This window comes from Heterodontus francisci, chromosome 38 (assembly GCF_036365525.1).
Source record: "Heterodontus francisci isolate sHetFra1 chromosome 38, sHetFra1.hap1, whole genome shotgun sequence".
Lineage (NCBI taxonomy): Eukaryota > Metazoa > Chordata > Chondrichthyes > Heterodontiformes > Heterodontidae > Heterodontus > Heterodontus francisci.
Window position 1 is genome coordinate 27092842 of NC_090408.1, and position 20675 is coordinate 27113516.

Consider the following 20675-nt stretch of genomic DNA (forward strand, 5'->3'; position numbering starts at 1 on the left):
GGACTTCAAAACGAGATTTTATTGGATGTTGGATCCCAGCATTCTGTAATGTTATTAGAAACATAAATTTTTTTCAAATAAAAGCATTCCCCTTTGCCTTTTTGGCAAAGATTAATTGTTTTTTCCGGTTTTAAACTGAGTGCTGTAGATTACTGACTTGACAGCGGCACAGTGGTTAGCACCGCAGCCTCACAGCTCCACCCGGGTTCGGTTCTGGGTACTGCCTGTGCGGAGTTTGCAAGTTCTCCCTGTGACCGCGTGGGTTTTCGCCGGGTGCTCCGGTTTCCTCCCACAGCCAAAGACTTGCAGGTTGATAGGTAAATTGGCCATTGTAAATTGCCCCTAGTGTAGGTAGGTGGTAGGAGAGTTGAGGGATGGTGGGGATGTGGTAGGGGACATAGGATTAATGTAGGATTCGTATAAATGGGTAGTTGATGGTCAGCACAGACTTGGTGGGCCGAAGGGCCTGTTTCAGTGCTGTATCTCTCTATGACAGTTAAGCAAAGTGGCTTAACGATCAGAAGAGAGGATCATTAGTCTGACATTGCTTCAATTTCAAAAAACATGTGTGAACAGACAAGTTACTTTTTCAGTTGTGACTCGGCATTTAAGGAATAAATAGCTTTTAAATAATAACTCAAAGGGAAATGGGGAGAATGAGGAAAAGGAAAAACAAACACATGCTGGAGGAAATATGGGAAGAATGACCTGTGGTATGCTTAAAATAAAAGGAGATGGTTTCATTAAAAACGTGAAGCCTGCCCTTTCATCTGGGCTCAAGCAGCACCTTATTATGTCACCTCTTAATCTGCAGAAATCTCATGACCAAATGGAGGTAAGCAGACATCTTGTGCATACAGCATACAGTGAATATTAACATGAGGCAGTAGGACCCTTCTCTCTGGGACTGTTCAACCCTCTAGCTTTAACGTTGATTTAAATTTTCCCAGACCTCAACTATGACTTGCACTTTTTTTTCATGGCGCGCAGATGTTGTAGAAGAGGTGTGTTGGTTGGGGAGATGAGTTAGCACAGGAGGTGCGCATTCTCTGTCTGGACACTGTATTGGCAGAGGAATCCACAGCTTTGGTGTTGGCTTGCTTCTCTTTAGAGCACTGGATCCTGCTCCATTTTTCTTGCTTATCCTGTTTTCAGACCTGATATGCTCATGCTGCTTCAGGTATTTCTGCATAACATGTCTCCCTTTGTCTCTGATCTTATGTTTTTTCCTATTGCCTCATTTTAATATTAGCTATTTAATAATCTCCTGATTCTCTTCAGCACTTCACAGATCAATCTAACCATACTGCTTCTTTCATGTGCATTTTTGATTCATTTTCCCCCCTTGTTTAGTTTCTATTTAAAAGCTGTTCATTCTTTGAGTATTGATGAAAGATCACATACAAAACATTATCTTTTTTTTATATTCGTTTCATGTGATGTGAGTGTCGTTGTCCAGGCCAGCATTTAATGCCCATCCCTAATTGCCCATGAGAAGGTGGCGGTGAGCTGCCTTCTTGACCCGCTGCAGTCCACGTGGGGTAGGTACACCCACAGTGCTGTTGGGAAGAGAGTTCCAGGATTTTGACCCAGTGACAGTGAAGGAACGGTGATATAGTTCCAAGTCAGGATGGTGTGTGGCTTGGACGGGAACTTGCAGGTGGTGGTGTTCCCATGCATCTGCTGCCCTTGTCCTTCTAGGTGGTAGTGGTCGCGGGTTTAGAAGGTGCTGCCTGAGTAGCCTTGGAGCATTACTGCAGTGCATCTTGTAGATGGTACACACTGCTGCCACTGTGCTTGGTGGTGGAGGGAGTGAATGTTTGTGGACAGTCAAGCGGGTTACGTTGTCCTGGATGGTGTCAAGCTTCTTGAGTGTTGTTGAAGCTGCACCCATCCAGGCAAGTGGAGAGTATTCCATCACACTCCTGACTTCTGCCTTGTAGATGGTGGACAGGATTTGGGGAGTCAGGAGGTGAGTTACTCGCCTCAGGATTCCTAGCCTCTGACCTGCTCTTGTAGCCATGGTATTTATATGGCTACTCCAGTTCAGTTTCTGGTCAATGGTAACTCCCAGGATGTTGATAGTGGGGGATTCAGCAATTGTAATTCTGTTGTATGTCAAGGGGAGATGGTTAGATTCTCTCTTGTTTGAGATGGTCATTGCCTGGCACTTGTGTGGCGCGAATGTTACTTGCCACTTATCAGTCCAAGCCGTGGATATTCTCCAGGTCTTGCTGCATTTCTACATGGACTGCTTCAGTATCTGAGGAGTCGCGATTGGTGTTGAACATTGTGCAATCACCAGCAAACATCCCAACTTCTGACCTTATGATTGAAGGAAGGTCATTGATGAAGCAACTGAAAGAACTGTTCCTTCCACAGTTGCTGATGAGCCTCCTGAGTGCATGCCATTTTTTCTGTTCTTCAGAATTTTCAGTTCCAATTGTGTGTACTAATTTAGTTTCCTTAAACAGTCATCTAACTGCATCTTATGATGGAGTAACAGCAACAGAGCAGCCATGCGCATAGGGATGTCTTCACACTCAGCTGTATGCACAAGATGTCAGCTTACCTCCATTGTTCATGAGATTTCTGCAGGTTAAGAGATGACAAAACAAGGTGCTACTTGAGTCCAGATGAAAGGGCAGGCTTCAAGTTTTTAATTAAAACAAATTATTTAGAATTTTTAATAAGTGCAAGAAAAATAAGGCAACAAATTTGAAAGGGGAAATGACCTTGGAACCATACCTATTAGGTGGGAGTATATAGAAACAGCTCTAAATATTTCAAAACTTTGCTTTTGCCATCAATGCGAAGTTAAATGATGCAAGACCACCTACTGGAGTCTTGCTTAACCTGACATTAGCTTGAATTGGCAGGACTATACTTTACTGTTCGTGCCAGTGCGATCAGGCTTAGTTACTCCTCCAAGCCAATTCCCAGCATGTGCTGTTTAAAAGGAAATATTTTGAAAGATCCAGAGAGCCAAAGTAAACAAAAAGTTAATGAGAATTGTTGTAAATTGTTGATGTCAGTAGCTTTACTGACCAGTATATGTTTTCAGTAAATATATAACTTGTATGTGATATATCTAATTAAATGTAGTGAACACATGAATGGGGCGAGTGAAATACTGATAAAGAATCCACATCTGTATTGTTCCTTTCAGAACCTAAGGCTGTTCCAAAGAATTTTGCAGCCAATTAAATACTTTAAGTGTGCTCATTGTTTTAATGTAGGGGAAGCATGACAGTCAGTTTGCACACAGCACTGTCCTCCTACAAACAGCGAGAGAAATGATCAGATAAATGATTTTAGTGGTGCTGGTTGAGGGATAAACATTGCCCAGGATATCAGGAGAACTTCCATGCTTATCTTTGAAAAATGCCATGGGATCTTTTACGTCAACCTGAGCAGGTAGCTGCGACCTCAGTTTAAGGTGTCATCAGAATGACAGCACCTCCCAACAATGCAGCACTTCCCCATAACTGCACGGAAGTGTCAGCCTGGATTATGTGGTCAGGTCCTGGAATCAAGTTTGAACTCTGCAACTTTGAGGCAAGAATGCTACCATTGAGCCAAACCTGATAATGTTGCAAGCTGAATTGAACAAATTTGTTCAACACATTTAACATTAACTTTATAAGTAGGTATACTGTTGATTCTTTAAGGGATAAACTTTGAATTGTTTATGATTGTTATGAAGGCTGTAGTATAATACAAATTCTAAACAGCAAAATAAAGTCTGCGTCCCATTCCATTTATTGAAAAAGATGAGAATCAGATGGTCTCAAATAACTTTGAACAGCAACGGCAATTGAGATAGAATGATTTAAATACCATTATCTGAAGCATGTGGGACAATGCATATAAAGCCAATAGGGCCAATACTTAGAACTAGAAAAATAGGTATTCAATGTTGGAATGCTTTGATTATGATTCAAATGCTGTTGGTCAAAGTTGTAGAAGTAGAATTTCCTTTACTACTCCCACAATGATTAAGTGAATGGCCAATTGCACCCACTGCTGATTTATACACACACCAGAGATTGCAAATTTGACCCCTTGTTTGTGGTGTATTAAATGATCTCAGTCTAAATGGCATTGTGAGTCTGCAATTGGCATTAGCATTCCTATGCCAGGAAGATTTGGTTTGGGAGTTACATACCCAAAGAAGTGGGAGGAGTGGGGGGGGGGGGGTGGGTGGTCAAAGTCATAGATGGTTTTTAAAGTAGTTTTAAGAAGCAGCAGTGTAAATATGATACATAAGCTAAGTAGACAGAAAAGACATACGACCCGTAGCAGGTTGAACAGATTACTAATCCCAGATTATATGGTGGGGCAGATCGGTATTGGCAGACTCCCTGATGGATGAGGCAGGCGCGGTGTTGGTGGTTTCTTCTGTCTGTGGGGTCCTCAGTCTTCTTGAGTTAACCAAAGTGTTTGTCTGAACCAGAGATTCAGGATCTCTCCTGTCCACAGAAGACTGAATGCTTCCCTCCCACGAACCTGTTTATAAGCTTTATTTCTAGGGGCTGATATTTACCCTATCAATCACAAATTCAATTCCAAATGCCCAGTCACCAAGGGACAGGTACTCAACGTCGACCCCTGCCCTGCCCATCACTCTGGCTCCCCAAAGTCACCTTAAGCCCTATTTCGTGCTTGGTATCATTTGTAAACTTCTATCAGATGCTTGTCCAGAGATGGTAAGAGGCTCCATCTTAATAGCTTTAGGAATGTCTTGTTTCAGAGCCTGTGCTAGAGTCATGTCCTTGGCAGAGATAACAGGCCTATGCTGTCCTGGTTGTCTGTTATAGAATCTTTCTTAATAAGAGTGAAAGAGAACGATTTCTATAAGATGCAATTAGTTTCTTAAGATTTTATAAGGTTATTAGACAGTTATTTCTTACAGAAAGTACAAATCAGCATCCAATGACCGCTGTTGGAAAAGGTGTGTGTGTGTATGTAAAGACAGAATTAGGCTTTGCTTTAATAGCCTAATAACACTCACTGGATAGTACACTTAAAGAATGACTAGTTAGTCGGTGCCAGCAGGATGCTGATAGATATGTGGAACCTTTATACCCCATTGTGGATCAGTATTGTCAGGAAATGGAGAAAATTGAGGGAAGAAAATATTGCCTTTCAATATTATTCATTAACTAATGGAGTCCCATCAGTCTAAATGTCATATTCCAAGTTTTTTTTTGAATATGCGTGTGAAAGTATTTACTTTAGTAAGTATATAAAATTTGAAATGTACTTCACTAAATAGGCGTGCATGTATGAAATTAACTTTAATCGTTTATATCTTTTGCAGGTGAACACATTGATTACTGTGGCTATGCTGTGCTTCCAATGGCTTTAGAACAAGATATCTTGGCAGCTGTCACACCAATGCAAACAAAAATCATCCAGCTGGCAAACACTAACCCTGTATACCTGTAAGCAATTTAATTTGAAGTGGGAGTTAAAGAGAACTGTAGCAGCTTACATTCCACTTTCTTAATGGGCCGTTATGTTTACTGAGAAGTCTTGATGGTGCTAAATTCTAATTTCTGTGAAGTTATGTTTGAAGTTAACTTTCAGGATTTTTTTAGTTGTTTTAATTCTTTTAAAGTGCAGTCAGCCAGTGGGTGCACCACGAGTTGTAAGATCTTGGTTTGAATCTGTATTTTTCCCCACAAAGTGTATTGCTGATCAAAGCTATGTTATTGGAAAAAATTCTAAAAGGAGGCCAGGGACTTACTCATGGTGGGAGGAAGAACAATTGGAGACAGGCTAGCTTGGATTGCTGTTTTGGATCTCCAAGCAGCCAGTCAAGAGAGCAATTAATGGATGCCTAGGAATAGTTCACATGGCACCTATTAACTTGGAAATGGTATGTGGTATGGGAAAAACAAAGTTAAGAAATTCGATAATGTGATACTTTCAAAAAGCAGTCTTTGGGATGATCTGAAAAGGGTAGTTTATATAGTTTCTTGGTTAAGGAAAAAGTCAAACAGTGTTTTACATTAAATGTTTTGGTAAAATCTGAATGATATTTTAGCTAAGATATCACTAGATATATATTTACTTTTGTACCTTCTAATGCAACTTAACTGCCTTCTTTTGTTTAGAACAATTATGTATTTTAAAGCTTTTGTTTTTAAATGCAGTTTACTGTGCTTAGCCTGAGTTCCCACCTCCTGCTTTTGCTGTTTCCAGTAATAGCTGCTCATTTTGACAGTTATCTCACCTGATGTAGCACCTGGCCAGGTGTTAAGTGGCATAACTAACAAAATGGAGTATATCATTTCTGAATCAAATTAGTGTCCACGGACACCAATTTTCCTATAAATATGCAGTTTGATGAATTCCATCTACACCAGTAATTTACACATTGCACACTTACCTGCTGAACTGGATTTAGAGTTTCTGCAAAACAACTTAATTAAGAGTTGAGATCAATGAATTTACCTAATCCCCATGTGTTTAAGATTTGGCACACTTGAGGTGTAGGTTAAGAGTGCAAGATGTGAAATTCATAGAGATTAACATATACTGATTGGATTTTGAATGGGGACACCAGTCTGGATCAGAACACCAGGTATTGGTACACAAGGCATTAGGGAAAAACAGGGCAAGAAAATAAATTGGCAGGAGAGAATTCCACTTTGGGCATTGAATGGCTGCAACATGACTGAGTAAGGAGCACAAGTATATTGACACTCTTGAATGGAAGCCTACCATCTATAGGGCCGATTTGCGTCTTGCCTGGTTCAATACCAAAGCCAAAAATGGAACCATTTGAAAGCATATTGTGCACTAAGTTTGAATATGTTTGGTCACATTCAGGTTTTTAAAAAAAGGATAAAAATTGGCCCTTCTCAGATTAAGTATCTAACATTTCAGTTCAGGGAAGCAACTTTTCCTTTTGAAGCAGTGAAGTGTGCAGGAATGAAGAAAAAGAAAGACTAGCATTTATATTTATTTATATATATATATTGTGCCTTTCACAACCTCAGGATGTCCCAATGTGCTTTACAGTCAATGAGGTACTTTTTAAAGTGTAGTCACTATTGTAATGTAAGAAACACGGTAACCAGTTTTGCGCATAGCAACTCCCACAAACAGCAATTGATAACCAAATAAACTGTTATTAATGATTTTGATTGAGTGATAAATATTGACCAGAGCACCGCGGATAACTTCCCTGTTCTTAAGTGGTGTCATGGAATCTTTTACGTCCACCAGAGAGGGCAGACAGGGACTCAGTTTAATGGCTCATCTGAAAGATGGTGCCGATGACAGTTCAGCATCCCTCAGTAATGCACTGGAGTGTCAGCCTAGATTTTTGTGCGCAAGTCTCTGGAATGGGACTTCTGAAAATGGTGGGCAGGCGCGATTTGCTGTATTTACCAATTTAACTCCTGGGTTTTCGCAATTGCTGACTCAAGCAAGAGTGCTACCAACTGAGCCATGGCTGACACCTAGAGCAGTCTCTGGGTCATTGATAGTGGTGGTGGAGAATGATTTTCTGCACTTTCTGCATATTTTGAAGTTTGGCTTCTGCCTAAGTTCAAAGTTAAATAAAATAAAATGCCTGAGCCCAAGAGATTAAGAATATACACTGTCGCCTCAATTTTAACCCTGCCCACCCAGTGAGAATGATGTGGGTTAAAATGGTGGGCAGATGCGACTTGTTGTATAAATGTTGGGTTTTCACAATTACTGAGGTAGCCTGCGGGGGCTTCAAATATTTATATATCAGGGTCCGATGTTTAATTCCAATTGGATCTCAAAGCTATTTTAACTGTAAAATGCGCAAATATGCTTCGTCCTACAGCTTCCAACGAAAGCTTGCGGCAAGCAGGATCAGGGCTAGAAGAGGCCCAGGTAAATTTTTTTTTTAAGGTTACCTTGTGGGTCTGGAAGTGCAGAATACTCCTACAAGAAAACCTTGAGGGGAACCCTTTGCCTCAGGTTCTGTTACCACCCCTCCCCTCCATCCTTTCCCAATTGCAATGGTCAGAAATCCCCACACTTAACTTGCTGAGGGCCTTTTCCTTGGGTCCCTGATACTAGCCTCTAGCCATACGATTTCCCACTCTTGTCCACCGATTTCCATGTCAACTTCAAGCAGGAATTAGCAGCTGGACATTTTGCCTAACATCTGTCATAGGACAAATGCTAGAATCCATTATTAAGGAGGTTATAGCGGGACATTTAGAAAATCATAATGTGATCAGACAGAGTCAACATGGTTTTGTGAAAGAGATGTAGTGTTTGACCAATTTATTAGAGTTCTTTGAGGAAATAGCACACAATGTGGATAAGGGGAACCTGTAGATGTGTATTTGGATTTCCAAAAATTCAGTAAGGTGCCATATCAAAGGTTTCTACACAAAATAAGAGTTCATGGCGTAGGGAGTAACATATTAGCGTAGATAGAGGATTGATTAGCTAACAGTAAGTAGAGAGTAGGGATAAATGGGTCATTTTCGGGTTGGCAGGATGTGACTAGTGGAGTGCCACAGACAGCAGTCCTGGAGCCTCAACTATTTACAATCTACACTGTTGCAACCAAGGTGGGAGGAGTGCACTATCTTTCCTAGTTCCACGTCTCCACCGGTCACGACATATATGTTTACCCGGTTGCCGATACAGCCAATCTCTGCTCTTTATCCCAGAATAACTACTTCAACCAGGTTTCTTTAATAAACAAAAAAATTATCAGTTTATTATAAAACAAGACTTAACCAAGTAACGAAGCAAAGCATTAACACGCAGATTGAAATATGAAAGTTCCCTTTTTAAATTCCCCACACAAACACTGAAAAAATACAGAAATTCTCTCTGCAGAGGTCTGTTACAAAAAAAAAGAATACTTGGGCCAACTACTTGCTATTTCTTGAAGAGACAATATGGAAAGATGTTAGCTGTCCCATTTTGGTCTGGCATCCCAAATACGTGGCTGTCACTGGAATCTTTCTAGAACAGTTCTTTTCAGGCGACGTTGAGGATCAGTTTGGCAGGCTTTCCAGCAGAAATACCGCATCAGAAGTTTCTGGTAGGCTTTTCAGGAAGAATACAGCATCAGTTTCTCTATTTCTTACGCTTGATTCTCAGGAAGTTCTCAAAGAGATGGAAGAGAGTGATCTGATGATACTGCTCTCTTGGCTGGTTTTCTTCAACTGTCTTCAGAACAGTTCACACCCCAACACACTATCCAAAGCGAAACCAAAAACAATATCTTGAGTCAAGCCTCCTGACCCCTAGAAATCTTGACCTGTCACTTCTCTGTAAACGTCTTCCGCAGGTCACCAAGGTTTCTATTGTTTATTGCTTAAAGCACATGATTTCCAGCAAAGCTGTTTCTAAACAACATCAACATGGCCTTTCAATGAACTGTTAACAACAAAGCAAAGTCCAGCTTCTAGGAAATCTCCAGCCTTCCAATGACTCCATCTTCACAATTTAAATATAAGTCCTCAAAAACATATACTTAACAAAAAAATATGGAAGCACATTTGTAATAATATCAATGACTTGGGTGAGGGGACCGAATGTATGGTAGCTAAATTTGTAGATGACACAAAGATAGGTAGGAAGGTAAATTGTCAAGAGGACATAAAGAGTCTGCAGAGGGATATAGATGGGTTGTGAGTGGGCAAAAATTTGGCAGATGGAGTATAATGTGCATTTCTCCATTTTGGCAGGAAGAATGGAAAAGCAGAATATTATTTAAATGGAGAGAGACTCCAGTACTCTGTGCTACTGAGGGATCTGGGTGTCCTGGTACATGAATCACAAAAAGTTAGTATGCACGTACAGCAAGTGATTAGGAAGGCAAATGGAATGTTGTATATTGCAAGTGGAATAGAATATAAAAGTAGGAAAGTTTTGCTACAGTTGTGCAGGGCCTTAGTGAGACCACACTTGGAGTGCAGTGTACAATTTTGATCTCCTTACTTATGAAAGGATAAAATTGCATTAGAAGCAGTTCAGAGAAGATTCACTTTATGATTCCTGGGATGAAGGAGTTATCATCTTTTCTTTTAGGGCTATAGCAGATGATATTAGTTTAGAGATACAGCACTGAAACAGGCCCTTCGGCCCACCGAGTCTGTGCCGACCATCAACCACCCATTTATACTAATCATACACTAATTCCATATTCCTACCACATCCCCACCTGTCCCTATATTTCCCTACCACCTACCTATACTAGGGGCAATTTATAATGGCCAATTAACCTATCAACCTGCAAGTCTTTGGCATGTGGGAGGAAACCGGAGCACCCGGAGGAAACCCACGCAGACACAGGGAGAACTTGCAAACTCCACACAGGCAGTACCCAGAATTGAACCCGGGTCGCTGGAGCTGTGAGGCTGCAGTGCTAACCACTGCGCCACTGTGCCGCCTTCTTGTGAGGAAAGGTTGAATAGGTTGGGCTTATACCCATTGGAGTTTAGAAGAATGAGAGGGGATCTTATTGAAACATATAGGATCTTTAGGGATAAATAAGAAATGCTGGAAATACTCAGCAGGTCTGGCAGCATCTGTGGAGAGAGAAGCAGAGTTAACGTTTCAGGTCAGTGACCCTTCATCAGAACTGGCAAATGTTAGAAATGTTTTAAGCAAATAAAGCAGGGGTGGGGCAAGAGATAACAAAAGGCAAGATGTTGATAGGACAGAGGGTCACAGAGAATAGCTGACCAGAAGGTCATGGAGCAAAGGCAAATGGTGTGCTGAAAGACAAAGCGTTCGTGCAGAGAGGGTGTTAATTGACAGAAAAATGAACAGCCCTGGCCCAAAGCACAAACATGAAAAAAAACCTGAGAGTTTTAAGATCCTAAGATCTTGAGGGGACTTGACAGGGTGGTTGCCGGAAGGATGTTTCCACTAATGGGTGAGGTTAGAACTAGGCGACACAGTTTAAAAATAAGGGTTCTCCCAGTTAAGATGGAGGGATTTTAGTCTGTGGAATTCACTTCCTCAGAGAGCTGTAAGGGCTGGGTCATTGAATGTATTCAAGGCTGAGTTAGAGAGATTGTTGATCGACAAGGGAGCCAAGTGTTCTGTGGAGTTGAGATCACATTCAGATCAGCCATAATCTTATCAAATGGAGGAGCAGGCTCGAGGGGCCGAATGACCTACTAATTTGTATGTTCGCATTGTAACGGAAATCCCACATGCCATGTAGAAATATTAATTTCGTCATATGGAACTTTGCCTGAGACTTTTACTGGACATTATTACTAATAACTTTTAAAAAGCAGAACACAGCAGCCAAAGATGGCCATGCATGAATTTGCACATGAAAAGCCAAAGGCTGACTGGAGACAGAGGTGATTACCCAGTCTAGCCAGAACAATGGGGTGCTCTCTGATTAAATTACCTAGAATGGTTTTGTCAATGTTGATCGTCAAAAGCCATCGACACCCATTAACTTTGAAAGAGACAAACCGCCCCCCGACCACCAAGTATGTTTGAACAGCCTTGAATTTCAAATATCATTCCAGAAGGTGCTGTTTCAAACAAAGAGGTGGTTACATGACATGACTGCCTGTGTAACTCTGAGAGTTTGTGAATTGTGCCTCAGACAGTAACTGAACTCCAGGGAAGGAACAGCTCCTCTCTCTCCAGCAAAGTCCCAGGGAAGCCTTGTTGGCAGCTACTAAGCCTCAAGACTACAGATCCTTACAATCAACAGCCAGGGGATATGGATAAAGCCCCTCCTGCCTTGCGGAACCAGAGAAGCAAGCCTGAATTGTGCACATGGCCTAAACGAGGACTTCAAGACTTTAACTTTAACTAAAGACACTGAGACTCAGTATTTAAATTCCATTTACTTCAACCTCCCAACTCTCTGTTTTTCCTCTGTAATCTACTTCTGTGTGTGTGTGTGCCTCTCGTATGAATGTGAGTGTGGATGCGTCGCATATTTTAGTAACTTTAACCAGTTTAGAGTGATGAGATTAATAAACTTACATCTTACTTGTTTAAACTCAAGAAAACCTGTCTGATTGGTTCATTTGCAATTATATTGGAGGAACAGGAGCAAATGTTCTCTGAGGTGGTAAGTTAAATCACTGTGTTTAAAAGATAAACCCTGTTGCGGTCAAACCAGAGAAGGGGCAAAAAGGGAGACTGAGACCCCTTCCTCACCTGGTCGTAAGTATGTTTGTAGGTAAATGAGGCAGGGAGTAAAAATTGCTTGGTTTTCATGCTGGCACCTTCATGGCAGTTTATGTACTGCTCCAGTCCCTACAGGCTGCAATCCCACCCCCGCTTAAAATTGGGGTTTATGGTGCTTATTAAGAAAAGAACTTGCGTGTGATAGAGCGTCAGCTAACAATGTTTGATGTTGCTAACAGAATGTTTGATGTAAATAGTGGCAGAAAAGAGGTGCCGCTCAACCAGGGAAGTGTATAATCTGTGTAGGAAGAAAAGGTCAGATGATTTAAAATTAAGTCTTTTAAAGGGCAGGCTTCCCAGCTGGTGGTTTTCCTAGTTGGTGTCCTGTTAATGACGTGGAGTGTATTAATAAACAAAGGTTTCGTTTTTTGTATAGTGCTACCTGCTCCTTTAAAGTTTTGTATAACACTTGTTCTTAAACATTCTTGTAGATTGTTGGTTTTTATTTTTACAAAGGTGAGCATGAATAAATATTTTAAAGACAAAAATTTCTTCTTGTGTTTTTGTTTATAATAGATAAAATGGCATTGCTTATGGGTCTAAGACCTTGGAATGGTGTTTCCGATATTTATCTTGATTTTGCTGTAACCTAAATTGTGTACCATATACAAGATACACTGCAGCAACTTGCCAAGCCTCCTTCAACAGCACCTTCCAAACCTGTGACCTCTACCGCTGAGAAGGACAAGGACAGCAGATGCATGGGAACACCACCACCTGCAAGTTCCCCTCCAAGTCACACATCATTCTGACTTAGATCTGTATCGCTGTTCCTTCACTGTCGCTGAGCCAAAAATCTCGAACTCCCTTCCTAACAGCACTGTGGGTGTACCTAAACCAGATGGACTGCAGCGGTCAAGAAGGCTGCTCACCACCACTTCTCAAGGGCAATTAGAGATGGGCAACAAATGCTGCCCTTGCCAGCAACACCTACATCCCATGAAAGAATTTTAAAAAAACTTCAGTTTGCCCATTGATGTAATGTTTCAGGAAATTTGCAAAAACATCACATGATTTACACAAGTTAGACATATTAGAAAGATATATTTGTAATACTATTTACTTACCATTTTAAAATTTTGCTTCAAATGCAGATAGCTTTTTGTTCTCCCCTTCCCAAAGCCTTGGAATTCTAGTTATTTACATTATAAAATAAATGTTAGGGTGAATTTCCATTATTTGCTTAAGATTCAAATACTTTCTTTGCATCTCCTTACCAAGATTAGTCTTTTTCTCAGTTATTTGCAAAAAAGTAATTGAAATTATGTAAAATAGTTATTCTTTCATTATTCCCCTTGATAGAGGTGTAATTTTTTACTGAGGCTAGTATAGGTACATCATTGCCCAGGGACTCTTTCCTCACTCCTGAGTCTACAGTGACCAACACCTGAGCTGTTGGCCATCTTCTTTGGTATGGGTCTGATTGACTGACTCCAGCTGCAGTGTCTATAAGGTCAGTTTGCAATTATCTCAAATACCCTTCTCTGACCCTGGCAGAAACATCGGACACATTCTGCAAGATAATAAAACTATGTCAAGCAATGCCATTTGTTCAAGATTTTTACTCATCAGTTTAAATTGTATAAAATACTGGGGAAAAAAGTGTAATCTCTTTTGCCTACTTCTCATGCCTCAGTTATTTGTAAATCTGGCGCCTGCTTGTTACTCGGGGTACTCTAATTCCTTCAGAGCAAAGTGAAAACTACAGTGATCATGATGCTTCTCTATCATACAGACAGTTTAGGAGACATTTTTGATTGAAGACCCAGAATGCCATGGAAACTTCTTTTAGATATTCCTAATATGAAACAACCAATATCATGGCAAGTTTTCTTTTCTAGAATTGTGTATTTTTTTCATATTCTAAATGTTTAAAGCACTTAAGAAATATGTTGTGAAATGTGATCAGTAAGTTTTATAATACTTGCTCATTAGACATTGGTAGTTTTGGAAAAAAATTTAAGAAACCTCTGCTTATTTAAAAAAAAATGTTTTTCTGGTGAACATTGCTAGTCTATTATTTCTATCAAGTGGGGCCTTGATGTATCAGCTTGGTTCAACTGATAACACTTTCATCACTGACTCAGAAGAGTTGACTCTTATGAACGCGCACCCAATGAAGACTTAATTATATAGATAGTGTTCAAGCAATAAGTGGTGTAGCTTATTGGAGCGAAATGTACTGTGCCTTGCAGATTCTTCACATACTGGGTTCTGATCTTAGTCATGCTGTTGTAGAAGATTGTATCTCAATGTGGCACTTGGAGGTCTTCTGATTCCAGGTTATGGATATGGAGCTTTCATATTATATAGGAAGATTGGCCTGGGTGTGTATCTCCAGCCCACACTGGTAATTAGGAAGGTTTGTAATGTAAGGGGCCTTTAGGCAATAGGGAAGAGAGGGAACATAAAAATGGGTGGTACCTAGATGTCTGAGAAAGGAATCTAGTTTTCTAAACACTTAAAAAAAAACTATCCCTTGCAGAATTAAAATGGAATGTTTGCTTTATTTCTGCATTTTTTCAAAATCCATTGGGATATCAAAAGCTAAATAACCAGCTGTAAAATGTTTATATCCTGTCACAATCACCGGGGATCTATTTTAAAACATGTCATTGCTTTTAAATTAAGTTTAGAGCTCACTAAATGCCTTGGTGGATTTTCTTTTGGAGCTGGTATTATGGCAAGTTCATTGACAGCCTTTGCTGCAATGCAGTAGGTGGCAGCAGTCAGCTATTCTTTAGCACCTAGTTACTCCAACACTGGTCTTTATTTATTTCTGCAGGGACTATGCTGTTCACATAAACAACATCCACATTGACACAGCTAAACCTTTATGGCACTACTACTTTCTTTGTGGATTTAAAGGAATTCAGGTAAGGTAAAACAATTATTTTTCTGCATAAATATGAACCAGTACTGATGGAGTGCTGCACTGGCAAAAGTGCCATCTTTTGGATGAGGATTTAAACCAAGGTCACATCTGTACTCTCAGGTGGATGTAAATGGCACTATTTTGTTTAAGAGCAGGAGAGGTCTCCTGGTGCTCTGGCCAATATTTATCCCTCAACTGGCATCACTGAAACAGATTGGTCATTATCACAATTTTGGATGAGTTGAAGAGTGTGGGAAATGGGAGGCTGGCCAGAAGAGCACTGGAACAGTTGAATCTGGAGGTGACAAAAGGTTTGATGGTTTCAGCAGCAGATGTGGGGGTTCGTGGGGAAGGGAATGTGAACGTATATGGGATGTGAATCATTTGAAGAGTGGGCAGGCTCAGCAAAAAAAGAGTTTGTGTACCTCTGTTACATATTTCCATATGTATGCCGATAATACCCAGCTCTACCTCACCTCCACTTCTCTTGACCTTTCTACTGGTCTCTAAACTGTCAGACTACCTGTCCAACATCCAGTACTGGATGAGCAGAAGTTTCTTCCAACTAAATAATGTCAAGACAGAAGCCATTGACTCCAGTCCCCGTCACAAACTCTGCTCCCTTGCCACCAATTCCATCTCTCTCCCTGGCAAGAAACTGTTTGAAACCTTGGTGTTGTGTTTAATCTGGTATGAGTTTCCTACCACCTATCTGCACCATCAATAAGACTGCCTTTTTCACCTCTATAGCATCTCCTAACTCTGTCCTTGCTTCAGCTTATTTGCTGCGGATGTCCTCGTCCAAGCCTTTATTACCTCTAGACTTTTACTGTTTCAACACACTCCTGGCTGGCCTCCCTAGTTGTACTCTCTGCTAACTTTAGATAGTTCAAAACTCTGCTGCTTGTGTCCTAACTCCAATCTCACCCACCTCCCCTATGCTCGCTAACCTACATTGGCTCCCAATTAAGCAACATCTTGATTTTAAAATTCTCGTCCTTGTTTCAAGGCCTTGCCCCAACCTATCTGTGTTCTCCTTCAGCCTTACAGCCCTTGAGACCTCTACTTTTCCAATTTTAACTGCTCCACCGTTAATGGCTGTGCTTTCAGCTGTCAAGGATCTATGCTCTGGAATTCCTTTGCTAAATCTCTCTGCCTCTCTACCTTTCTTTTCTCCTTTAAGACACTTCTTAAAACCTACCTTTTTAACCAAGCTTTTGGTCACCTGGTCTAATATCGCCTTATATGGCTTGGTGTCAAATTTTGTTTGCTAACTCTTGTAAAACACCCCGGAAATTTTTGTTAAGTTAGAAGTGCTACATAAGTGCAAGTTGTTATTGTTATAAAGCATTTGATAAGATCTACTTAAGATTATTGCTGAAAAAAGAAACATGCTGTTGAAGCTTTTTGTCATGCATCAGGACTGACACAAGAATGCAAATTTCAAAGGGAGTAACAATTTATACAGCGTGAGAAAAAGGTGCTCATTGATTGGCAAGTCGACTCTTGTCGAGATGTTGCCATGGAGAATGCACAGGGAAGTATTGTTTCCCCACGCTTTGTTTAATTCAAAGAAGGTGCAACGTCTGGCCATGTTCCTTTTGCCTGCAGAAGACAGGTCCCTGCATATGCATATATGTAGCTTCTAGCAAGTGTAAGTGAGCCACATTACAAGCCTGACTGATAATCTTAAATTGCTTGTTAGTGTAATGCTTAGCACACACTAAAGGCCTGCTCCCCGACCCGAACCCGATGGGACCCGACGACATGTGTCGGGTTCAGGTCGGGTCACAGTTCGGGGTCCGGCACTCGGGGTTGGGTCGGGCCGGATTGGACACGCTCTTTCACCACCTCAGGTAAGTGATTTTAATGTTAATTTACTTTTTCGACTTTAAAGGTGGTTTTGCCATAGTTATTTTAAGCTTGTGCAGGTAAGGAACAAAGTGAAAAACGGAAGGTAGGTTAACTGATAGTTAGGTCGGGTCAGGTCGGACGTGGGAAAAAATGGAAGGACTCGGGCCGGGTCGGGGTCGGCTGGCGTTCTGTCGGACTTGGGTTGGGTCTCATTTGTAGACCCGAGCAGGCCTTTAGCACACACGGGATTGTTCAGTAAGTGATGTCCAATCACAGAATCACAGCTAACATTAGACTTTGTGTTCTGAGTTTTGCAAGTATGGGCTGGTTGAGTACGGTCAATACTCTGCCTATTGCAAACAACTGATAGGACGTGCTGTTTGATATGATTCACCAATATTTGGGAGATACGGCCTAAGTGACTGGCATCATAGCAGCACTGGAATTCATATGCCAGATTACTCTTTTGTCTGGTTAAGATGTTCTGCCCACCAATCAGAGTCGACTTGCCAGCCAATCAGCACCCTTTTCTCATGCATAAATTGTCGCTCCCTTTGAAATTTGGCATTCTTGCATCTGTCCTGATGAGTGAAAGCTGAAAAGCTTAGACAATATGTCTCTTTTTCTCAGCAAGACCCAAGTTCTGTACTACCAAGCGACTATCTACGTAAGAGTTGTCGGCTCGTGGAATTAGAGACAATGTGACCATGTAATTAGTTGGTAGAAGGCAAAGGATAGCAGCAAAAAGGAAAGATGTTCCAGAAGAGTCTGTGTCGGGGCTGCTCTTATTTGGCATTTGTACATAAATGCTCTGGACTTGGCATTGAGGGAACAATATTGAAATTTGCTGCTAACACCAAATTGGAAGATGTGGCAAATCATCACCTCTAGGAAGACATAGAAAGGTCAAGAGGATGGGGTGAAAGGTGGAAGACTCTGGTTAATATAGAGAAAATGTTAACTAATACATAATGGAAGTAGAAATATCAGAAGGAAGCATACCTCAAAGCATATGATTTTAAATGGAGCAGAGGGGCAGAGTGATACACAGGTCGTTAAAGGTGGCAGTGGAAATAGGTAAGGTCATTAAAAAGGCAAGCTAAATTTGGTTTTGTTTTGGCATGTAAGGAGGTAATGTTGAATTTGCACTATTTTAATTAGACTGCATTTGGAATACTGTGCATAGTTATGGGAACTTTTGAAAAGCAACAGGATAGGTGCAACATAGACTCATTATAAGTTCCTCAATATTAAGAAGTTACAATAGGGTAAATAGTGAGATTTTTTCCATTGTTCAGTGAGATTGTATAAAAAGAGCACCAATGTAAGATAATATTTAAAAGAAAGGTAGAGATTATTTGTTACAAATAATTGTTGAAGCAGAGTCTGAGTATTGTGTAAAGGGAATTACATAGTTGCTTGAAAGAGTTAGTTAACACAAAAGTGGGATTGAACTGGGTGATTTGTGGGGAGAAAATCACCTGATGGGCCAAATGGCCTGTTTCTGTTTGCTGTGATTCTATGGAAATAAGCTCATTAGCACCATTATGCCTTGAGCAATCACACTGTCTATACTTCATTGTCTGATTAAATTTAATAGTTATTTCCATAAACTAATCAGTTCAGAATCCATGACCACTATACTCGTGATTCATGAATTGCCTCATCATGGGGGTTTGATGGAAACATTTGTTTCACGACTAAACAAGAGCACGTTTGTTGTGAAGAAGTACAGGATGACTTCAATGTGCAGTGAAATGAGAAATCACGGCAATGAAAAATAAACTTTAAATATGTATGTTGAATGACTACTTGACAGTTGTCAGTACTGCAGAATTCTCTAACATATATTAAAGGCCACTGAAAATCCCAGGATTATGTTTTCCTTTGTTTATTTTAAATTGTTGTGATAATTTTTTAGGGTACCATTGTGCTGTTTCACACAATGTTCAAATGTTTGATTCCCTAATTTACTGAGATCTTGGCCTTGTATTTGTTTTGAGGGAGGAAAGATTTGCAAAAGTTATCCTCAAGATGGTCTGGTGAACAAATGATAGAGAAACGGTACAATGATTTTTAAAACATGCTGTCTTATCAGGAGTGAGTCTCCAAGCAAAAGAGTTGCCTAGGACATACATTGTCAAGAGGAGTGAGACCTGGGTTCCAGCCAAAGCTTACTTTGCACAGTTCAGCCAATTTGTGTTATAAAATCTGTAGGTAGTACTGTCAAGTGATGACAAACGTGTCATTAGACATTGTGATCAGTCTCTTCTGTGCATTGTGAACTTGCTGTCTATAGATGGCAAATGAATTAATACAAAGTGGTTCTTGATCTGATTTAAAACAAAATTTCAAGCATACATACTATAATATTTATTTCCATTTAAAAATGTGCACAGCAATAAACATTTGTCTTTTAAGTAGAATCACATTTGTATGCAGCATCATGTACATTTTTAGGAAAAAACCTCTGGATAGGAATATTCCTTTAAATAGAGTAGATTTTAAATTCTACAAACCTTTATACTCTCATTCAAGCCATTTAATTTCTAATTATAATTAGAAAGGTGGACTGATACACCGCACCAAACAACATGAAAAAAGGAAAGAAGGTACCAGCCCTTCGCTTTGCAAGCTGGAACGTCAGAACTATGTGTCCTGGCCTGTCGGAAGACCTTACACAAATCAACGATTCTCGGAAGACCGCCATCATTAACAACGAGCTCAGTAGACTCAATGTGGACATTGCAGCACTTCAGGAGACTCGCCTCCCCGCGAGTGGCTCTCTAGCAGAGCAAGACTACACCTTCTTCTGGCAGGGCAGGGATCCTGAAGAACCAAGACAGCATGGAGTGGGCTTCGCCATCAGAAACTCCTTGCTCAGCATGATAGAGCCTCCCTCAAATGGCTCGGAACGCATACTGTCCATCCGACTGCTCACCACCTCTGGTCCAGTACACCTACTCAGCATCTATGCTCCAACACTCTGTTCCGCACCTGAAGCTAAAGACCAGTTCTATGAACAACTCCATAACATCATTAGCAGCATCCCCAACACCGAACACCTATTCCTGCTGGGGGACTTTAATGCCAGGGTTGGGGCCGACCATGACTCATGGCCCTCCTGCCTTGGGCGCTATGGCGTTGGAAGGATGAATGAGAACGGGCAGAGACTGCTTGAGTTGTGTACCTATCATAACCTCTGCATCACCAACTCGTTCTTTCACACTAAACCCTGTCACCAGGTTTCATGGAGGCACCCAAGATCACGTCGTTGGCACCAGCTAGACCTCATTGTCACAAGGCGAGCCGCCTTAAACAGTGTTCAAATCACACGCAGCTTCCACAGTGCGGACTGCGACACCGACCACTCCCTGGTGTGCAGCAAGGTTAGACTCAGACCAAAGAAGTTGCATCATTCCAAGCAGAAGGGCCACCCGCGCATCAACACGAGCAGAATTTCTCACCCACAGCTGTTACAAAAATTTCTAAATTCACTTGTAACAGCCCTTCAAAACACTCCCACAGGGGATGCTGAGACCAAGTGGGCCCACATCAGAGACGCCATCTATGAGTCAGCTTTGACCACCTACGGCAAAAGTGCGAAGAGAAATGCAGACTGGTTTCAATCTCATAATGAAGAGCTGGAACCTGTCATAGCCGCTAAGCGCATTGCACTTTTGAACTACAAGAAAGCCCCCAGCGATTTAACATCCGCAGCACTTAAAGCAGCCAGAAGTACTGCAAAAAGAACGGCTAG

At 41.0% G+C, this 20675-nt stretch overlaps 1 protein-coding gene across 5 annotated transcripts in view; it reads left to right on the forward strand.

The window, feature by feature from the left end:
• The window catches only part of galk2 (galactokinase 2), a 149166-nt gene that overhangs the window by 6097 nt on the left and 122394 nt on the right, over nucleotides 1-20675 (forward strand). For all 5 annotated transcript variants that reach the window (XM_068017943.1, XM_068017945.1, XM_068017944.1 and 2 more), the window contains 2 exons: nucleotides 5324-5447; nucleotides 14972-15062. In XM_068017943.1, coding sequence (XP_067874044.1) covers nucleotides 5324-5447; nucleotides 14972-15062 — 215 coding nt within the window. The remainder of the gene's footprint in view (nucleotides 1-5323; nucleotides 5448-14971; nucleotides 15063-20675) is intronic.